The 20050-nt window shown below is 38.6% G+C and overlaps 1 protein-coding gene and 1 non-coding gene across 5 annotated transcripts in view; one reads left to right on the top strand and one right to left on the bottom strand.

The window, feature by feature from the left end:
* Positions 1 to 20050, bottom strand: part of FAF1 (Fas associated factor 1) — a 502843-nt gene that overhangs the window by 155178 nt on the left and 327615 nt on the right. For all 4 annotated transcript variants that reach the window (XM_043876171.1, XM_043876168.1, XM_043876169.1 and 1 more), the window contains one exon: positions 16530 to 16625. In XM_043876171.1, coding sequence (XP_043732106.1) covers positions 16530 to 16625 — 96 coding nt within the window. The remainder of the gene's footprint in view (positions 1 to 16529; positions 16626 to 20050) is intronic.
* TRNAW-CCA lies at positions 3801 to 3873 on the top strand. The gene has a single exon. It is a non-coding gene; the product is annotated as a tRNA-Trp (tRNA).

Genomic DNA, 20050 nt, shown 5'->3' with positions numbered 1-20050 from the left:
TTTGCAATCCTAATGTTTCTTAAGTGTTTTGCTTTGTGGAGCCAAGATCTCCTCTTTATTTCAGCAATTCAACAGCTTAAAAATTTAAACCCTTTCTCATATCGAAACAGCGAGGGAGCCTACTCTTCAAAATAACACATTTTTTAGGACCATAACTGTACTTGAATTCCATCTGTGCTTCAGGTAGGCAAATACCTGGAGCATGAACTGCCTTTGAATTCTGAGGCTCAGTCTTTAAACAGGTAAAGGCTCAGGATATAAAAGGTACACTATACATTCCTTTAGAGTACTTAGCCAGGCTCACAGGCAAGTGGAAAGAAACAAAAGTCCAGTATGACAAACTTTCTCGTATTCTCAGTCAGCGAAGCTATCATCTCAGCCTTCACTTAGTCTTGCCTATCACTCACTCTCCCTTTAAGAGGCATCAGATTAAGAAGGAGGTTTGGAGGACAGAAAGATAAAAAGAAAGAAATTATTCTATATATTATCTACCCCCTCCCACTGTTTTACCTTACTCTCTCACATCTATCCTTTCTCCTAATCTAGTTTTCAGACAAATAAAAACCCCTTTTCATAAAAGTAGGACTTGACCTCATACTGGGAAGATGATTTTAATTTTGTGCGTATGTAATGCATTGTTTTTTCTTCACAAAGTATAGAATTTCCAATTCTGTTAAGAGACAGATCCTAGAAAGACAAACCCTAAAACAACAACATCTTCAAAGGAGGCTATCTAAAAAGCCGATTTTGTTGAAAAAAGTATATTTCAAATATAAATTATTGAACTATCTGCAAGAATGAGCTACTTAATTATGTATAAGGAACTCCCAATCTCTTCACATTTTCTTATCAGCCATCTAACAGGTTAGGAAAAGCTTTGTCTAAAAAATGAGATAAATAATCTTTTCTCTTTAATGTTTGCTGATGAGAACAGATAATCTCTTGGTTCAGTCAAGGGTGCCCTAAAATTCTTTGAATCCAGAGAACTATTTATTCAGAATTTTTAAATAAAGGTAAAAAAAAATAGTGATTCTATTTTGGCTTACTGCATTCACTTATTCCCTTTATCATTTAAAATATATCCATAAGCCCTACTAAGTGCTACACAGCCTAGACTTGGATGAAAGATATATAGTGTATGTTCTCTCATGAAATATAATGTAATATATTTGCGACCCCAAAGACTGTAGCCCACCAGGTTCCTCTGTTTATGGGATTCTCCAGGCAAGAACACTGGAGTGGATTGCCATTCCCTTCTTCAGAGGATCTCCCCGACCCAGGGATCGAGCCCAAGTCTCCTGCATCACAAACAGATTCTTTACCATCTAAGCTTCAGGGATGATCCAATGTAATATATAGTTACAGGTAATTATAATAACTAACAATAAGTGTAAAAAATAGAGATCTCTTCAAGAAAACTGGAGATACCAAGGAACATTTCATGCAAAGTTGGGCACAATAAAGGACAGAAATGGTAAGGACCTGACAGAAGCAGAAGAGATTAAGAACAAGAATACACAGAACTCTACAAAAAAGGTCTTAATGACTCAGAAAACCACAATGGTGTGCTCACTCACTCAAGAGTCAGACATCCTGGAGGGCGAAGTCAAGTGGGCCTTAGGAAGCATTACTGTAAACTAAACTGGTGGAGGTGATAGAATTCCAGCTGAGCTATTTCAAATCCTAAAAGATAATGCAGTTAAACTGCAGTACTCAAAATGCCAGCAAATTTGGAAAATTCAGCAGTGGCCACAGGACTGGAAAAAGTCAATTGTCACTCCAATTCCAAGGGAAGGCAATGCCAAAGAATGTTCAAACTACCATACAATTGTGCTAATTTCAAAGGCTAGCAAGGTAATGCTCAAACTCCTTCAGGCTGGGCTTCAAAAGCACGTGAAGTGAGAACTTCCAGGTGTACAAGTTGGATTTATAAAGGGCAGAGGAAATAGAGGTCAAATTGCCAACATCTGTTAGATCATAGAAAAAGCAAGATAATTCCAGAAAAACATATACTCCTGCTTCATTGACAATGTTAAAATAAAGCCTTTGACTGTGTGGATTACAACAAACTGGAAAATTCTTGAACAGATGGGAAAATACCACTTTACCTGCCTCCTGAGAACCCTGTAGGCAGATCAAGAAGAAACAGAACTGGACATTGAAGAACAGACTGGTTCCAAATTGTGAAAGGAGTATGTCAAGGCTGTATATTGTCATCTTGCTTATTTAACTTACATGCAGAATACATCATGCAAAATGCTGGGCTGGATGAATCACAAGATGGAATCAAGACTGTAGGGAGAAACAGCAAAAACCTGAGATATGCATATGATACCACCCTAATAGCAGAAAGTAAGGAGGAATTAACGAGCCTCTTGATGAAGGTGAAGAGCAGAGTGAAAAAGCTGGCTTAAACCTCAACATTCAAAAAACTAAGATCATGGCATCTGGTCCCATCACTTCATGGCAAATAGATGGTAGGGAAAAAAAAAATAGTGGAAACAGTGCCAGATTTTATTTTCTTGGGCTACAAAATCACTATGGGTGGTGACTGCAGCCATGAAATTAAAAGACACTTGCTCCTTGGAAGAAAAGCTATGAAAAACCTAGACAGCATATTAAAAAGCAGAGACATCACTTTGCTGACAAAGGTCCGTCAAGTCAAAGCTATAGTCTTTCCAGTAGTCATGTATGGATGTTAGAGTTGGACCATAAAGAAGGCTGAGTGCCGAAGAATTGATGCTTTTGAATTGTGGTGCTGGAGAATACTCTTGAGAGTTCCTTGGGTGGCAAGGATATCAGGCCAGTCAACCTTAAAGGAAATCAGTCCTGAATATTTATTGGAAGGACTGATGCTGAAGCTGAAGCTCCAATACTTTGGCCACCTGAAGCAAAGATCCGACTCATCAGAAAAGACCCTGATGCTGGGAAACATTGAGGGGAGGAGCAGATGGCGACAGAGGTTGAGATGGTGGATGCCATCACTGAATCAATGGACATTGAATTAAAGCTGATATTTCTTTCACCAACTACTCACTATGTTAAGAATCTAGTTAAAAGTCTGGGATACAGAGAAAATCCATGGTTCCAGTTTCCCATTTTAAAGCAAGACATATTTGGTTGCAAATATGTGTTTTTCAGTGTTAAGGGATACAATAAAAGTTTAAGCAAAGACTACTGAAGAACAAAGGAGACTGTGCAGGCCTCACACAGGTGCTAATATTTAACCCATATCTTTAAAAAAGATTATATATTAATGAGATTATCTCTTCAACCATTACCCATTTTGCAAACATTTTCCCCATTTACATTTTCATTTTATTGTGCTTTTGGAGACATGGAACTTTTTTATTTTTACACTATTGGACTTTTGCTTCATAGCTTTTCTGTTTGTGGTTAGAAAGCCCTTCTCATCCTGACATATCTTGCAGTTTTTGTGTTTCCCAAAGTGCTTAACATAGTGCCATACACATATTGGTTTTAACGTGAATATGAGGTTTTAGGACTGCTGTTGCTGCTGCTGCTAAGTCACTTCAGTCGTGTCTGACTCTGTGCGACCCCACAGACGACAGCCCACCAGGCTCCCCCATCCCTGGGATTTTCCAGGCAAGAACACTGGAGTGGGTTGCCATTTCCTTCTCCAATTCATGAAAGTGAAAAGTGAAAGTGAAGTCGCTCAGTCGTGTCCGACTCTTTGCGACCCCATGGACTGAAGCCTACCAGGCTTCTCCATCCATGGGATTTTCCAGGCAAGAGTACTGGAGTGGCTAGCTGCTTTATTTTACAGATATGCTTGGGCTTCCCTGATAGCTCAGTTGGTAAAGAATCTGCCTCCAATGCAGAAGACCCTGGTTCGATTCCTGGGTCAGGAAGATCCACTGGAGAAGGGATAGGCTACCCACTCCAGTATTCTTGGGCTTCCCTTGTGGCTCAGCTGGTAAAAAGTCTGCCCGCAATGCAGGAGACCTGGGTTCAATCTCTGGGTTGGGAGGGTCCCCTAGAGAAGGGAAAGGCTACCCACTCCAGTATTCTGGCCTGGAGAATTCCATGGATTGTATAGCCCAAGGTGTTGCAAAGAGCTGGACACAACTGAGCAACTTTCACTTTAAAAAGATATCAATGTTGTGGAGAGTGTGTAATGGAAGATTGTTGGGGAGGTAGCTATACTCTAGGGAGAGAAAAAACACAAGCAAGAAATTGGATATCTTAAAAAAAAATCAATAAAAAATTACAAAAAACAAACTAAATCATCAGCTCGATGTATGGAAGTGGAATGTGGACTGGCTACAAGGCAAGGAAGTTTCCCGGAAACTAGATTATAGCACTCAAACTGGCGTACCTTAGAAATCTGGACTTTACTCTGATGGCAATAGGGAAATCACTAACGATATTCAAGGACGGACTGTTCAGAGAACAACTCTGATGGACGGATGGATGTGTGTGTGTGTGTGTGTGTGTGTGTGTGCGCGCATGCATGTCCTTTTGTGGTGATTTGGTAGCATATGGCAGATTAGATCTGAAGACATGAAAAGGGATACTTATTTCAAAGTTCCAAGTGTAGGGACTTGAGTGTTTACACCTTAATAGCACTGAGAATTTAATAAAGGGGACAAACTTAAAACATACTTCAGTAGAACTGATAAGAATTGTTCATCATTTAGATTTAAATCTTAAAAAACCAAATTTCTAGTTTGGGTAACTGAGTGGTAGGGAAGGTCAGGTCTGATAAGGAAGAATATTGAGGCCAGTTCTCAGAATACATCTGAGGAAGCTGTAGGACATCCAAGTAAAAACATCTAATAGGCAACTTGAAAAAAAAGTCTTTTTAGGAGCTCAAGAAAGAGGTCCAGAAGAAATTTAGATCTGGAAGTAATCAGCAGATAAATAACAGCTGAGGTTGTAGAAATGAATAAGATCATTCAGTTGAAAGATAAAAAAAGAACAACGATAAGGATAAAAGTTTACAGAATATATTTCAACTGGTGAAGAAAAAGAGATGAAGTGAAAACTATCAAAGATTAGAAAGGCAATTAAGAGAAAGAATATGAGATGTGAGACCTGAGGAAATCTCAGTGAAGACAAGAAATGTAAACAGATTTAGAAGGATGAGAATTAAGTAAAAGGCAGTTATGGTATGACAAAAAAAAAAGGATAAAGGATCCTGAATTTATAAACAAAAGAACAGGTGTTGAATATTTCGCCATTTTCTATATGACTCTAGGCAACCATCATTACATCACTACTGCAGAGGGTGACTTATACTGACACAAAGGTGGCTGTGAAAATGAAAAGATATGGTGTAAGCCTCCAATTAAAATACATAAATTTATATTAAAAAAAAGAAAATACAAAAATAAATTAAAAAATTAAAAAAAGAAAATATATGGTGTAGTATGGCATTTTATAAAATTGATTTTTTTCTGTCCCAAACTGTTTTTTTAATTTTATGTGCAGTATTATAGAAGTTATAAGTGTACAATATAGTGGTTCACAATTATTAAAGGTTATAGTCTATTTATATTTGTAATATATTGCCTACATTATAAGATTAATATATCTTTGTAGCTTATTTTATACATAGTATTAGGTTGATGCAAAAGTAATTTAATTTCTAAAAATAAAATTGCCTTTCTGAATATGAGTTCCCTATCACTGGAGGTAGTTAAGTAAAATCTCTGTTATAATTTGTTGAAGAACTTCATCAGGAATTAAAGTATCTATGGAGAGTTTTAGTAGAATGTATTAGGTTGGTGCAAAAGTAATTTTGGTTTAGCATTGCTGAACTTTGCCATTTGATACTGGAATGAATATGTTCTTAAATAAGTGTGATTATGTTATACATAATTTTAATGTGCATTTCTTGCTTTATCTGTTTTGCTAATGAATTATTACTTTCTGTTTATTTTATATGCATTTTAGACTATGGAAATGATGTTAGATAAAAAGCAAATTTGAGTGATTTTCTTATTTGAGTTCAAACTGGGTCACAAAGCAGCAGAGATAACTCACAGCATCAACAACACATTTGGCCCAGGAATTGCTAATGAATGTACAGTGCAGTGGTGGTTCAAAAAGTTTTGTAAAGGAGATGAGCCTTGAAGATGAGGAATGTAGTGGCTGGCCATTGGAAGTTAACAACGACCAACTGAGAGGATCATCGAAGCTGATCCTCTTCACTACTACATGAGAAGCTGCTGAAGAACTCAACATAAACTATTTTAAGGTCATTTGGCATTTGAAGCAAATTGGAAAGGTGAAAAAGGTCAATAAGTTGGTGTCTTATGAGCTGACTGCAAATACAAAAAATTGTCATTTTGAAGTGTTGTCTCTCTTACTCTACACAACAATGAACCATTTTTCAATCAGATTGTGACCTGTGATGAAAAGTGGATTTTATATGACAACTGGTGACAACCAGCTCATTAGCTGGACTGAGAAGCTCCAAAGAACTTTCCAAAGCCAAACTTGCACCAAAGAAAGGTCATGGTCACTGTCTGCTGCCCGTCTGATCCACTACAATATTCGTAATCCCAGAGAAACCATTACATCTGAGAAGTATGCTCAGCAAATCCATGAGATTCACCGAAAACCGCAATGCCTGGGTCAACAGAAAGGACCCAGTTCTTCTTCCAGCAACACCTGACTGCATGTTGCGTAACCAACACTTCAAAAGTTGAACAAATTGGGCTAAGAAGTATTGGCTCGTCCATCACATTCATCTGATCTCTCACCAACTGACTACCACTTCTTCAAGCATCTCAACAACTTTTTGCAGGGAAAATATTTCCACAACCGGCAGGAGGCAGAAAATGCTTTCTAAGAGTTCATCGAATCCTAAAGCATGGATTTTTATGTGACAGGAATAAACGTATTTCTCACTGGCAAAAGTGTGTTGATTGTAATGGTTCTTATTTTGATTAATAAAGATATGTTTGAGCCTAGTTATAATGACTTAAAATTCATGGTCCAAAACCACAATTACATTTGCACCAACCTAGTTTCACCTCTTAGTCAGCTACCTGTATTTTGGTCCTCGCTTCCCTCTACCGGAAGGGAAAGGCTACCCACTCCAGTATTCTTGCCTGGAGAATTCAATAGATTGTATAGTCCATGGGATCACAAAGAGTCAGATACGGCTGAGCAACTTTCATTGCCCTCTTCCCACTGGTAACCACTAGTTTGTTCTCTTTATCTGTGAGTCTGCTTTTTTTTTTTTTTGTTATATTCACTAGTTTGCTGTGTGTTTTAGAATACAGACTAAGTGGTATCACATAGTATTTGTCTTTCTCTGTCTTATTTCATTTAACACAATAACTTCCAAGGCCATCCATGCTGCTGGAAATGGCAAAATTTCATTCCTTACTATGGCTGAGAGGTATTCCATTGGGTGTGAGCACACACACGTGTGTGTATGTAAAATACTATACATATTAATACATATACACACAAATATATAATGCCAGGACCCCTGGCCTGGGGACCCCAACATGGGGCTCAGAACTCTCAGTCCTATGAGAGCCTCTGCAATATAATTATTCTCCAGTTTGTGACTTGGGACTATGAGACTTGATCATATCATGAATCTGCCCCTCCTACCTATCTCATTTTAGTTCCTTTATGTCTTTAGTTGGAGGAGAACTTTTCTGGTAGGTTCTAGTCTTTTTCATCGATGGTTGTTCTGCATATAGTTGTGATTTTGGTGTGCTTGTGAGAGAGGTGAGCTCAGGCTCCACCATCTTAAATGATCTGTCAAAGACTATTATCTGACTCTAACAGTTAAATTCAATTTTAGTCACATAGCAGAAAGAAGCCACGCTATAGTGAGTTAACAAAATAAACAATGAAGAAATAGAGTTATTCAGTACAGATTACTCTAAGAAGTTTAGCTGTGAATAAAAGAACAGATGAGTTAAAGCTTGAGGGGGAAGCTAAACTTGAAGGAATGTAATATATATATATATGTAATATATATATTTATAATACAATAATATAAAGAAAACATATATATTTTTATATAATGTCTGTTTATATATTACATATACATTTAGGATGAGAATATATATATTATACATATATATTTAGAATGAAGAGAAGGAACCAATAGATAGAGGATCAAAAATGCAAGAGCGAGTCCTTACCCTTCCCATGTTGTAGGGAGAGGCTAGTTGGAGTAGGATCAAGATAATGGGCAGAACATAGACTCTAACAACAACAGCTTGTTAATTTGTTGTTAATTTCAGCTAACAAATTAGGGTAAAGGAATCTGACGCTGATAGAAAAATATCCTAATTTGAACAGTCAAAAGGATCATAAAACACCTTGATGTAGTAGATCAACTGGGACAGTTTCAAAGAATAGCAGGTCCCTCAATGACTGGAATAAACAGATTTTGTCTTAGATTAGCCCCCTCCCTCACTTCCCGCCTGGCCACCCAGTCCCACTGTGACACTCGGCCACCTCTGGAGCCCAACGCAGCTACCAAAAGCTGTTTTTAAGTAATTGCCTTGCCTTGGGAGTGTGGAAAATACGAAAGAGACTTTGTTTCAATAAAAACCAGTGTATCTGGTTGAAACTTTTTCAATTGGGCATTTCAGTTGTATGCAGAGATCAAACCTGACTAAAGAGCCAGTTTAAGATGGCAGAGTAGAAGGACGTGTGCTCATCTCCTCCTGTGAGAGCACCAAAACTGCAACTAGCTGTTGAACAACCACTGACAGGAGGACACTGGAACCCACCAAAAAAGATACCGCACGTCCAAAGGCAAGGAAGAAGCCACAGTGAGATAGTAAGAGGGGCATAATCACAATTAAATCAAATCCCATACCCGCCGGGTGGCTTATTCATAGACTAGAGAACAATAATACCAAAGAAGCTCTTGCACTATTGTGAAGGTTCTGAACCCAATGTCAGGCTTCCCAGCTTGGGGATCCAACAAAGGAACTGGGAATCCCCAAGGAATCTGGCCTTGAAGGCCAACAGGATTTGACTATAGGCATTCCAGAGAACTGAGGGAAACAGACTCCAGTCGTGGAGGGGAGGCATAAACAAAATTTTGCACACACCAAGACCCAGAGGAAAGGAGCTGTGATCCCACAGGAGACTGAACCAAAACTACCTGCTAGTGTTGGAGGGCCTCCTGTGGAGGTGTGGGTCGGCAGGGGCTCACCACATAGGGACAGGCACTGGAAGGTTCTCCTTGACATAAACTTTCTTGGCGTTTGCCATTAACCTTACCATAGAGCCCATAACACCAGGGCTGGGTCAAACAACTACCAGGGAGGGAGTGCAACCCTCCCACCCATCAGCAGGTAATTGGATTAAAGCTTTACTAAGCTCTGGTTTCTTTGGTGCGTATGCCCAGGAGTGGGATTGCTGGGTCATATGGCAGTTCTATTTCCAGTTTTTTAAGAAATCTCTACACTGTTCTCCATAGCGGCTGTACTAGTTTGCATTCCCACTAACAGTGTAAGAGGGTTCCCTTTTCTCCACACCCTCTCCAGCATTTATTGCTTGTAGACTTTTGGATAGCAGCCATCCTGATCGGTGTGTAATGGTATCTCATTGTGGATTTGATTTGCATTTCTATGATAATGAGTGATGTTGAGCATCTTTTCATGTGTTTGTTAGCCATCTTTATGTCTTCTTTGGAGAAATGTCTGTTTAGTTCTTTGGCCCATTTTTTGATTGGGTCATTTATTTTTCTGGAATTGAGCTGCACCGAGGAAACCAGATCTGAAAGAGACACGAGCACCCCAATGCTCATCACAGCACTGTTTATAATAGCCAGGACATGGAAGCAACCTAGATGCCCATTAGCAGACGAATGGATAAGGAAGCTGTGGCACATATACACCATGGAATATTACTCAGCCATTAAAAAGAATTCATTTGAATCAGTTCTAATGAGATGGATGAAACTGGAGCCCATTATACAGAGTGAAGTAAGCCAGAAAGATAAAGAACATTACAGCATACTAACACATATATATAGAATTTAGAAAGATGGTAACAATAACCCTATATGGAGAAGGCGAGGGTGGGATGTTTTGAGAGAACAGCATTGAAACATGTATATTATCAAGTGTGAAACAGATCACCAGCCCAGGTTGGATGCATGAGACAAGTGCTCGGGGCTGGTGCCTTGGGAAGACCCAGAGGGATGGGGTGGGGAGGGAGGTGGGAGGGGAGACCAGGATGGGGAATACATGTAAATCCATGGCTGATTCACGTCAATGTATGGCAAAAACCACTACAATACTGTAAAGTAATTAGCCTCTAACTAATAAAAATAAATGGGAAAAAAAATAAAAAATAAAGGATGAATTAAAAAAAATAAATAAAGCTTTACTAAGCAAGGCCCTGTCTACCAGAACAAGAACAAGTTTTTCTCATTGCCAGTCCCTCCAATCAAGAAGCTTATACAAGCTGCTTAGACTCATCCATCAGAAGGCAGACAGAAGAAGCACAGTATCACAGTGGCTAAAACAAAAATCATATTATAGAAAGTTAATTACGATGAAAAAGCAGAAAGTTAAGTCTCAGATGAAGGGACAAAATAAAATTCCAGGAAAACAACTAAATGAAGTGGAGACAGAACTCAGAATAAGAATTCAGAATAAAGATAGGGGAGATGATCCGGGATCTCAGGAAAAGAATGGAGGCAAAGATTGAGAAGATTCAAGAAATGTTTACCAAAGACCTACAAGAACTAAAGAACAAACAGAGATGAATAACACACTAGAAGGAATCAACAGCAGAATAACTGAGGCAGAAGAACAGATAAATGGCCTGGAGGACAGAACATTGGAAATCACCACCACAGAACAGAATATAGAAAAAAGAATGAAAAAAAAAAAAAATGAAGACAGCCTAAGAGACCTCTGAGACAGCATTAAATGCACCAACTATTACATTATAGAGCTCCCAGAAGGAGAAGAGAGAAAGGACTTGAGAAAATACTTGAAGAGATAATAGCTGAAAACTTCCCAAACATGGGAAAGGAAATAGTCAACCAAGTCCAGGAAGAAGAGTCCCAGGAAGGATAAACCCAAGGAGAAACACACTGAGACACATAGTAATCAATCTGACAAGAATTAAAGACAGAGATAAAATATTAAAAGCAACAAGGGAAAAATGACAAATAACATACAAAGTAACTCCCATCAGGCTATCAGCTGATTTGTCAACAGAAACTCTACAAGCCAGAAGGGAATGGCAAGGTATATTTAAAATGATGAAAGGGAAGAACCTACAATCAAGAATATTCTACCCAGCAAGATTCTCCTTCAAATTTGATGGAGAAATCAAAAGCTTTCCAGTCAAGCAGAAGTTAAGAGAGTTCAGCACCACCAAACCAGCTTTACAACAAACGCTAAAGGAACTTCTTTAGGCAGAAAACACAAGAGAAGGAAAAGACCTACAGCAAATAAACCCAAAACAATTAAGAAAATGGTAATAGGACCATTCATATCAATAATGACCTTAAATGTAAATGGATTAAATGACTGGGTGAAAGAAAACATGTCATGTATGCACTTCCACTTACCTCATCACTCTGCTTGACCTGCCCAAACTGTATGTAATTATTTTATACTGTTAAGCTAATCATGTTCCAATTATTGTTTTCATTTGTAATTGTCTTTTATTTTTTGTCTGCCTATAGATTGTGAAAACTGATAAACATGTTCTACTACTGTGATTCTGTAGCTATTATTCACTTAATACCACTGTATCATGATTGGTCAACAGAAAAATAATAGAACTCTATATCACCAAAACTAGGATAAACTAGGATCTAATAGAAAAACCTGTAATCACTTTTTAAAATCCAGATGCATATCAGAATTATCTTGAAATTTTTTTAAAAATACAAATGTTCAGGTATTGCTTTTTCCTCCAGAGCTCCAGATTTATGTTTCTAATGGGCAGTCATGTTTAAAAACAACTGGACTATATGATGATCTTTTACTTTTATCTAGTTTGTTTCACTTTTTCTATTTCATATTCAGTGTTTACTTTCATTTAGTTTATGCTCTCCAATTTCTCCATCTTTTTTTTTTATATTCTTCTTCAAGCCTTTATCAAATGTAGTAGAAAAGCTTTTGCACACACATACACACATATATAAATATGCATAATATATGTATTTTAGAAAGCTTATGAATTTTTGCCTAACTAAAAAAAATATGACATTTTGGTTGCACTTGTTTGACTTAGTATGAATAGAATGCATATTTCTTATTAAAAAATAGATATGCAACAAGAAACAAAGGTTTACTGTATAGCATAGGGAACTACGGTCAATATCCTATAGTAACTTAAGATGGAAAAAATTTTCAAAAATAATATATGTGTATTTGTATAACTGAATCACCTTGATGAGCACCTGAAACACTGTAAGTCAACTATACTTCAATAAAATACATACATTAAAAAAAAAACTGAAACACAAATTTTGGGCAATTATGTGCATTCAATTTCATTTAGTTAGAAACAAGCTCCTTCATGGAAAGACTGTTTTTGTTCATAGCCATATTCCTAACACTTATGCCAGTGTCAGGGGTAGAGTAAGGATGTAATCAGAATTCACTGAATAACTACTGAATAAATCTTTTCTGCCAATTAAGCCAAAATATAAGTATTCTTATCCTCTCCCTCTTTCTTCTCCCACAGATCCTGTCTGTCACCAGTCCTACTGATTTTCCCTCCAAAATATATCCTGAATCCATTTCCTTCTCTTTTTTGACCAGTGATGTTCTAGTTTAGGATCTCATTATCTTCTGCCTATACTAGTACAACAGATTCATATCTGATTTCTCTGTCTCTCGTCTTGCTTCCCTTACATGTAGCCTCTGCACAGCAGTCAAAATGCTTTTCTCTAAAATGTCCACTTGGCAGGAAAAAAAAAAAAATCACCCTCCAGTTAAAAGTCTTCTGGCTCCCCAGAGTTCAAGTTTCCAACTTGAGATATAAAAACCTATTCACCTTTGTCTCATCTCTATCTTTCTTTGTCTCCCACTTTATTTTGCACGAACACCAAGCTGCACTTAGGTCTCCCCATTCACTACATCAAGTCATGCTATTTCCTCCGAATGGAATACTACATCCATGTTTCTTCATTTGGCTGTGACTCAATTCTTTTCATTTTCATTTATTTGGATATAAATTGCTCTAGTTCCCCCTCTTCTTCTCTTTTTTCTTAAAAAAAAAAAAAAAATTCATTCACAAAGTATTTATTCTGTGGCTGGTATATACCAGGAGCTTTACTAGTTGTTAGAGCTACAGAGGTAGCTAAAGAGGTAGACAAGGCAGACAAGGCTTTTGCCTACACACATTCTTGAAGGTTATAGCACCCCTTTCCCTGTGTGTTTCTCTAGTATCTTATGCTTATCTCACCTTTCTCATTAATTACATAATATGAAATTTTCAGTTTATATTCATTTGATTAGCACAGTAAGTATTCAATAGATGTCTGCTTAACTGAAATTACAAATCAACAGCTTTAACATTAACTACATTTTAAATTTGGGATTTTATTTTTGTTGTTGTTATTCTGGGAGTATCCCTCCTACTCTTACACTATCAACTGAGGATTGGCCAACTCTCAAAAAACCTGGGTCCAGGGGGGAGGTCCCTGTAATGTCCCACCCAAGCAGCTGGGATGAGGAGAGATAGGTACCTAGCTAAGGTACCTAGAAATATGGAAAGGTCATTGAAAGGGAGGGGCTTCCCAGGTGGCACTAGTGGTAAAGAACCTGCTTGCCAATGCGGGAGATATAAGAGATGTGGGTTCAATCCCTGGGTTAGGAAGATCCCCTGGAGGAGGACATGACAACTCACTCCAGTATTCTTGCTGGGAGAATCCCATGGAGAGGAGTCTTGTGGGCTACAGCCCATAGGGTCACAAAAGAGTCAGACACTATTGAAGCAGCTTAGCATGCACATAAGCATTGAAAGGGAGCTCAGGAACAAGGGGAAGATGGGAAGAAACGAGAAAATGTTAATTATAAGGAAAACATATTTGCAGGGCTAGAGGATGATGTAAGAAAAAAAATTCCCCCAGTTAAAGAACACATAAGTGCAATGCATAAAATTCAAAACCTGAATTTGACTACTGGTCTCAAATATCTTCTTCCTAACTCAAGGCTGAAGACAGTCAACAGCAAAGTGGTAATTATCTTGAAACACACAGTCATGTAAGAGAAGGGTTAAAACAAGAGGAAAGAAGTAGAACCACTGGATTATACACAGTTCCACACAGTCATGGCTTCTGATTTAATATACGGTAGATACCAACAGACATGCTCAACAATGGAACCAGTTGCCTCATGAGGACAGAACCCAGCCATTAGAGAGAAAATGCAGATATTATTTTGTGTGAGCTCTTTCAGCACAAAGACTGGGATCCTAATGTTTGGCATGTAGAAGACATTGAAAAAATGTTTAAATAAATGAGGAATAAATGGATGGCAAAGTATAAATCAAATAAAAAATTCCTTCCAGTTTCATAATTCTATGACAACATAACAATCAAGTCACAGCTCCGTTCCCATTTCTCACCAGTCCCCTGGAGGAAGTGGTATATTTACTTAGCCAGGGAAGGAAAAATAATGGACTCATCCCAGAAAATCAGATTTAAAGATATCCTCAAGGCTGTGGCTCTCTTAGTTCTACAAAGCTCCCTAACCCCACTCTACTTTCTTCCTTAATTAATCTAAAGTGTATGCCACCCTCTACTACACTTTTCCTCAATTTATGGCATTGAACTCCTTCCACTGAAAGTAAAAAGTGAAAGTAGAAGTCCTGCAGTCATGTCCGACTCTTTGTGACCCAATGGACTATATAGTCCATGGAATTTTCCAGGCAAGAATACTAGAGTGGGTTGCCGTTCCCTTCCCCAGTGGATCTTCCCAATCCAGGAACTGAACTCAGGTCTCCTGCACAGTGGGCAGATTCTTTACCAGCTGAGCCACACACTCCACTGAATGGAATGCCCAAATAACACATATAATGGTGAGGGTGAGAAAAGGAAATAAAATGAAATGAAACAGGTAACTGTCACCTCTTAAGAGCATAAAATCATTAAGAATTCTGGGTGGAGCTAGTTGGCTTCCTTTTAATATTAGCAGATTTATTCATTAATGGGTTGAAGCATAACTTACTTTAGCCATTAAAAATATACTCAAGCAGTAGAAGGAAATATTTCAATAAATTGTTTTTGGCAGTTTCTGCCAAGCAGTGAAACTCAATATTATTTTTCCTTTCATGAGGAATTAGCGAGATAAAGGGTTGGAAAAATGGTGTGAGCTCTTTAAAGGAAATTAACATTTTTAGAAACCTAAAGAAATAGTATAGTAGTATTTGCGGTGGGGGGAAAACCTTCCTTCTTTATGGATTTCCAAAAATTGAGTAGCAAATTGTCATTTCCCCAGGATGATCACAGATTACGACTTTAGTTATTCAGTCCCTTTTCTTTTTTACATATTTAAATGATGCAATTACATATTCAGAGAATAGTGCTAGAGGTTTTGTGGCAGCTTCCATAATAAATGTCCAAAATATCTAAGTTTAAATAAAAATTTGCAACCATACTTTGTATAGAAAGTAAATGGAAAAGGTTTTGCTGTACTAATTTAAACTTTTGGGGGACTTCTCCGGTGGTCCAGTGGCTAAGACTCCATGCTTCCAATGCAGGGAGCCTGGGGTATGACTCCTGGTCTGGGAATTAGATACCACATGCCAAAATTAAGAGTTCCCATGCTGTAACTAAAGATCAAAACTGCCCCCACTGCACTGGAAGCACAGAGTCTTAACCACTGGACCATCAGTAAGTCCCAATGATAAATTGCAATGTCCAGGCTGTCTTTCTCATTCCCTTATACCCGAGTCACGGTTGGACACAGTGCTGTTGTACCCAGGAAAAGATTCTGCCTTTTAATACAGTTCAGACCTGCAAAGACACACGCAGGCACACTGCGTATGCACACATGTTCACTCTCCTTGCCCCTCTTTGTCTCTACAGCTGCCTGTGACACACTGTTATCACTGCATTGATTACATCTGCCATTATTATTGGTTTACTAGTGTATCACCTTTGACTCTGAGCACCTTGGTATAGGTACACTGTTATTCATCTTTGTTCCCTAGTACTAAGGACAATGTTTGGCACATAGAAAGTGATCCAGCTCTATGAGTTAAAGGACCTTCAGGATGAATTCTAATAAGTGTAGTCTACTATATAGTCAGCAGCTAAAAAATTCCTTTGTTAACCAGACAATTATAAGTAAAAATCATTTAAACTGATCCACCCCAGTTCTGTCTGTTTGAAATATGAAACTTATAGAACAAGAAGAAGCACATTAGCAATAATCTTGCTTGGAAAATTTCTGCCTTTAAGAATTTACTGAGATGCTATTCATGCCACATTAACTCTACCTATTCTTTGCTGTGGCAAATAAAAAAGAATAGGAAGTGGGCAGGTGAGCAAGGACAGACATTATGTTTGATGAAAAGCTAGCAAACATGCCTACCTCTTCAGATTGCTCCCGGGTCTGTGCAGGTGAAGATCTTCTTCCCACTGTAAGTCGATGGCAGGGATAAGACAGTCCTGATTCAGCAAGACACATCTGCAAAACGTAGAATCCACCATTTGTGAACAAAAGGAGGTCATATTTTACAAAAAAATTTTTATTTAGACATTTTCTATTATTTCTGAAGCAAAATTAAAGTTCACTCCAGTAGTCTAGGCATTACATTCAAAGGAAGCCTTTAAAAATCTGAAATGTTTCCACATATGAATGTTACATTGCTCAAGGCTAGTTTTTATCAGACAATAGGCTGGGGCTTCAGGAAACTGCAGCAAGCCTAAAATAAAGCTAATCATATACACCTCCCCATCCTAGCACATCTGCTACTTTTCTGAGCAGGAGAATAACACCTCCATTTCCCAATTCCCAAGGCAATACTTTATAATCTTGTTTGAAAGTGTATCTGGAAGACTGTTTGCTGAAGGCATTAAAAAACATTTCTATACAATGTAACAATGTCATTTATGATCAAATCAATATTAATCCACAAGTTCAGATCATTGTATCTGATGAGTCTATAATATTTATAAAGTACCTAGAGCACAGTACCTAGCAAGGACATTTAGTTTTATTACCATTATGATCTAAATTACTAACCAAGTTTAGCCAAACCAATGAAATTAACATATATTAATTTCTCTTGAATTTTATAGTGGGTCAGATATTAGATAACTATTTTGAGATTTAAATTTAGGGAAATGAGAACGTGTTCAGTTCATGTTCAAGTTTAGTTCCATTGTTCAGTCGTGTCCGACTCTTTGCGACCCCATGAACTGGAGCACACCAGGCTTCCTTGTCTATCAGCAACTCCCAGAGCTTACTCAAACTCAAGTCCATTGAGTCGGTGATGCCATCCAACCATCTCATCCTCTGTAGTCCCCTTCTCTTCCTGCCTTCAATCTCTCCCAGCATCAAGGTCTTTTCCAATGAGTTAGGTCGTTGCATCAGGTGGCCAAAGTATGGGAGTTTCAGCTTTGGCATCAGTCCTTCCAATGAATATTCAGGACTGATTTCCTTTTGGATGGACTGGTTGGATCTTCTTGCAGTCCAAGGGACTCTCAAGAGTCCTCCAAAATCAGAGTTCAAAAGCATCAATTCTTAGGTGCTCAGCTTTATAATCCAACTCTCACACTATACATGAATACTAGAAAAACCATAGCTTTGATTAGATGGACTTTGGTCGGCAAAGTGATGTCTCTGCTTTTTAACAAGCTGTCTAGGTTAGTCATAACTTTTCTTCCAAGGAGAAGAAAAGTTGATGGTTGCAGTGATTTTGGAGCCCACACTAAAGTCTTTCACTGTTTCCACAGTTTCACCTCTCTTTGCCATGAAGTAATGGGACCAGATGCCATGATCTTAGCTTTCTGAATGCTGAGTTTGAAACCAACTTTTCCACTCTCCTCTTTCACTTTCATCAAGAGGTTCAAGTTCTTCGCTTTCTGCCATAAGGGTGGTGCCCTCTGCATATCTGAGGTTACTGATATTTCTCCCAGCAATCTTGATTCCAGCTTGTGCTTCATCCAGCCCAGCATGTCTCATGATGTACTCTACATGTAAGTTAAATAAGCAGGGTGACAATATACAGCCCTGACATACTCCTTTCCTGATTTGGAATCAGTCTGTTGTTCCAAGTCTAGTTCTAACTGTTGCTTCTTAACCTGTATACAGACTTCTCAGGAGGCATGTAAGGTGGTCTGGTATGCTCATCTCTTTTTAAGAATTTTCCACAGTTTGTTGTGATGCACACAGTCAAAGGCTTTGGCACGTCAATAAACCAGAAATACATGTTGTTCTGGAACTCTCTTGCTTTTTCGATGATCCAATGGATATTGGCAACTTGATATTGGTTCCTCTGCCTTGTCTAAAGCCAACTTGAACATCTGGAAGTTCACGGTTCACGTACTGTTGAAGACTCGCTTAGAGAATTTTGAGCATTAGTTTGCTAGTGTGTGAGATGAGTGCAATTGTGCAGTAGTTTGTGCATTCTTTGGCATTGCCTTCCTTTGTGATTGGAATGAAAACTGACCTTTTCCAGTCCTGTGGCCACTAGTGAGTTTTCCAAATTTGCTGGCATACTGAGTGCAGCACTTTCACAGCATCATCTTTAAGGATTTTAAATAGCTCAACAGGAGCTACTCCACACCCGAGGTCAGGGGCGGCGGCCAGGAGGAGCTACCCCACGTTCAAGGTAAGGATCAGCAGCTGTGCTTTGCTGGAGCAGCCGTGAAGAGATACCCCAAATCCAAGGTAAGAGAAAATAAAGTAAGACAGCAGGCACTGAGGGAGGGCATCAGAGGACAGACAGACTGAAACCACAATCACAGACAAGTAGCCAATCTGATCACATGGACCACAGCCTTCTCTAACTCAATGAAACTAAGTCATGCCGTGTGGGGCCAATCAAGACGGACAGGGCATGGTGGAGAGGTCTGACAGAATATGGTCCACTGGAGAAGGGAATGGCAAACCACTTCAGTATTCTTGCTTTTAGAACCCCATGAACAGTATGAAAAGGCAAAAAGATAGGACACTGAAAGATGAACACCCTAGGTCAGGAGGTACCCAATATGCTACTGGAGATCAGAGGAGAAAGAAACTCCAGAAAGAAGGGATGGAGCCAAAGCAAAAACAACATCCAGTTGTGGATGGGACTGGTGATAGAAGCAAGGTTCGAGGCTGTAAAGAGCAATATTGCACAGGAACCTGGAATGTTAGATCCATGAATCAAGGCAAACTGGAAGTGGTCAAACATAAGATGACAAGAGTGAACATCAACATTCTAGGAATCAGTGAACTGCAATGGGTGAATTTAATTCATATGACCATTATGTCTACTACTGTGGGCAGGAATCCCTTAGAAGAAATGGAGTAGCCATCATAGTCAACAAAAGAGTCTGAAATGCAGTACTTAGACGCAATCTCAAAATGACAGAATGATCTCTGTTCGTTTCCAAGGCAAACCATTCAATACCACAGTAATCCAGGTCCATGCCCTGACCAGTAACACTGAAGAAGCTGAAGTTAAACAGATCTATGAAGACCCACGAGACCTTTTAGAACTAATACCCCAAAAAGATGTCCTTTTCATTATAGGGGACTGGAATGCAAAAGTAGGAAATCAACACCTGGAGGAACAGGCAAATTTGGTCTTGGAGTACAGAATGAAGCAGGGCAAAAGCAAATAGAGTTCTGCTAAGAGAATGCACTGGTCATAGCAAACACCCTCTTCCAACAACACAAGAGAAGACTCTACACATGGACGTCACCAGATAGTCGACACCAAAATCAGATTGATTATATTCTTTGCAGCCAAATATGGAGAAGCTCTATACAGTCAGCAAAAACAAGACCTGGAGCTGATTATGGCTCAGATCATGAACTCCTTACTGCCAAATTCAGACTGAAATTGAAGAAAATGGAGAAAACCACTAGACCACTTAGGTATGACCTAAATCAAATCCCTT

Source organism: Cervus elaphus, chromosome 20 (genome assembly GCF_910594005.1).
Source record: "Cervus elaphus chromosome 20, mCerEla1.1, whole genome shotgun sequence".
NCBI classification, from domain to species: domain Eukaryota; kingdom Metazoa; phylum Chordata; class Mammalia; order Artiodactyla; family Cervidae; genus Cervus; species Cervus elaphus.
Note: the sequence above shows the minus strand (reverse complement) of the source record. Positions and strands in the feature narration are given on the sequence as shown.